Source organism: Phytophthora parasitica (genome assembly GCF_000247585.1).
Source record: "Phytophthora parasitica INRA-310 unplaced genomic scaffold supercont2.120, whole genome shotgun sequence".
NCBI lineage: Eukaryota > Oomycota > Peronosporomycetes > Peronosporales > Peronosporaceae > Phytophthora > Phytophthora nicotianae.
Window position 1 is genome coordinate 22,463 of NW_008649106.1, and position 2,363 is coordinate 24,825.

Consider the following 2,363-nt stretch of genomic DNA (forward strand, 5'->3'; position numbering starts at 1 on the left):
AACATCTGCTCCAGCTTCCCGCGTTGAAGCGTAGTTGGATACAAGCGAATCTTGATAACACTGTTGACAGACTTGCTCTCTTCACTTAACTCTCCCAGCGCGCGTAGATCTTCCTGCAGATCTTCGAACGACGGTGTACGCATCGTTCTCCACGGAGTCGCTCTGAACACATCGGTGAAATTGGTGACGTCGAACCACGACGTGAGCAATGGATCTACCAGAGGTGGATGATGCGAGTTCTTCTCAACCGCTTGCAACGAATCCGCATCTGGCATCCAGAGATCTTTCGCCACCGCAGGATCGAACCACGTCGATGGTTGAACGAGCACTCTCCCGTTTGTGGTTGTCTTCTGCTCTGCAGACTTGGCAGTTCTGCTTGTACGTCGACTCTTAGGCTTCTTCTCGTCAGGCTGATCGACAGTTCTGTCATCTGAAGCTGTCTTCTGTCGCGTAGGCTCAGCAATTCTCTGTGAACGGCGACGCTTAGACTTCTCCTCATCAGGCGGATCGCTCTTTTTTCTTCGCTTGCTGCTCATGGCAACAAAACGAAAATGACGAGATCATAGCGACCGAGCGTGGAAGGATAGAAAATGATTTGTTGCAGTTGAAATTGCAAAATCCAAATGTAGTTTGACGATTCTAAGATGCGGTAATATGAATCTTGAAGGGACGTTATGTGAAAATATCGCGTCCAGCATGGACAAACTCGTACAGTTGCAAGCAGCACTACGAGCCATCGAGACCGGCCAACGACTCGAATCTGTGGACGGTGTGCTAGTCCGACAGGTATTACAGCAGCGTCAAGCCCAACTACAACAATCAACACCAGAACCAAACACACCGGAACTTTATCGAGAACTTCTGGCGTTGCGAAAGACTAAGGCAAACAGAAATGTAAAGCAGAATACCCAGCCTACAGATGACAGCGGCAATAATGAAGCTCCGAGGCCAATACCAAGAATATCACCAAAGAAACCTACAGCTGTACGTCGTACGGTCGATTCTCGCCTTGAATCTACTCCCTCATCACTCCAGCGCGCCATCAGCAACAATGACAAGAACGTAGCAGAGGAATTGGCTGTGAACACAACAGAGACGATTGAGCTGATGCAGACAGCTCTAGTCACTCGAGAGAAGGAGTTGCGGCGCTCCGAGAAGGCTGTGAAACGAGCGGATGCAGAAGTACGCGAGGAACTCGTTCGTGCCGAAAAGATCCTGCCGTCCAAATTCCTCTTTGAACGGAACCTCGCAAATGATCGACAACTGGAGGCTGCACGCAACGTATTAACTCGCTTTCAACACCGCTTCTTTAGGCTTTACTTTCATCGTTGGTGGGGAATCACACTAGAACTGCGACTGCAAGCCCAACGTCGAGCGGCAATGCAAATCATTCGCGTCTATCGTGGACATCAAGCACGACGAGAAGCACGACGACTGCGTAAAGAACTCAACGCAATGCAAGCTCAGAAACGCCAGCTCTTAGCTTTCCGGATCAAATACCGCTGCAGCCAGGCTGTAAAACTTCAGATGGTGTGGCGCCGCTATCTTCGACATCGTGCCATTAAGTACCGGCAAGCACGACAAGCTGCTGCTACTCTGCTACAAAGAGCGTTTAGAACACGACAATGGCGCAGTCAGTCGCTGGTTAATTCACTTGCCAACGCACGCAAAGTGTTCGCAGTTGTGAGCTTACAGAAGCTTTATAGGGGGCATCGAGCACGACGTAGACTGAGAGAATCTAGACAACGTCAACGACAGGAGGAGCGAGTGCAGCTTGCATTGCTACGAAGTATGTCAAAACAAGCTCGTGCAGCTTGGGTGGTCGAGAGACGTGGAGCCGGATATTTGATAGCTCATCGAGCCATTTTTCCTTACGCTATGCGGATGCGATGGCATCGTTTACTTGGTCAACTAAGACGTCAGCGTGCAGCAAAGTGTATTGCTAAAGCTGTTTGTAACTGGTTCGGCGTCAAAGGGAGACGTGAAGCTGCACGAGTTAAGCTGGTTAATGAGTGGATGTTACTGGTACAACGCGAGAATGAACGTTCGCGCTGTGCTGCTGTGCTTATCCAAAAACAATTACGAAGGTGGATCCAGCAACGCAAGTATCTCATGGCTCAAGCTAGACGTAAGAAATTTGCTAGACGGACTCGACTTGCAGAGAAAACTCGTAAAATGGAGCAATTGCAGCAGAAAAATTCAGGATGGCTGGGTGTGGACAAGAGAACGCTTGAAGCAGGGAGTTCGCCTACTCGAATAATAACACTACTGAAGCCAAACCAACTTAAGGAGTATGATAATTCTAAAGGTATTCATAAGACTGAGGTGAAGGCAGCGATAGTCATTCGATGTTGTTATCGTCG

General features: G+C 49.1%; 2 protein-coding genes across 2 annotated transcripts; one reads left to right on the forward strand and one right to left on the reverse strand.

Annotated features, from left to right (window-relative positions):
• Positions 1–81: 81 nt before the first annotated feature.
• Positions 82–536, reverse strand: PPTG_19419 (hypothetical protein; the record flags this gene model as incomplete). Its single annotated transcript, XM_008917867.1, has 2 exons — positions 82–162; positions 219–536. The coding sequence occupies 2 exons, from the start codon at positions 534–536 to the stop codon at positions 82–84; spliced, it is 399 nt and encodes a 132-aa protein (XP_008916115.1).
• Positions 537–637: 101 nt separating this feature from the next.
• Positions 638–2,329, forward strand: PPTG_19420 (hypothetical protein; the record flags this gene model as incomplete). Its single annotated transcript, XM_008917868.1, has 2 exons — positions 638–2,291; positions 2,320–2,329. Exons 1-2 carry the CDS (start codon positions 655–657, stop codon positions 2,327–2,329), a joined length of 1,647 nt encoding a protein of 548 aa, XP_008916116.1. The 5' UTR covers positions 638–654.
• Positions 2,330–2,363: the final 34 nt, after the last annotated feature.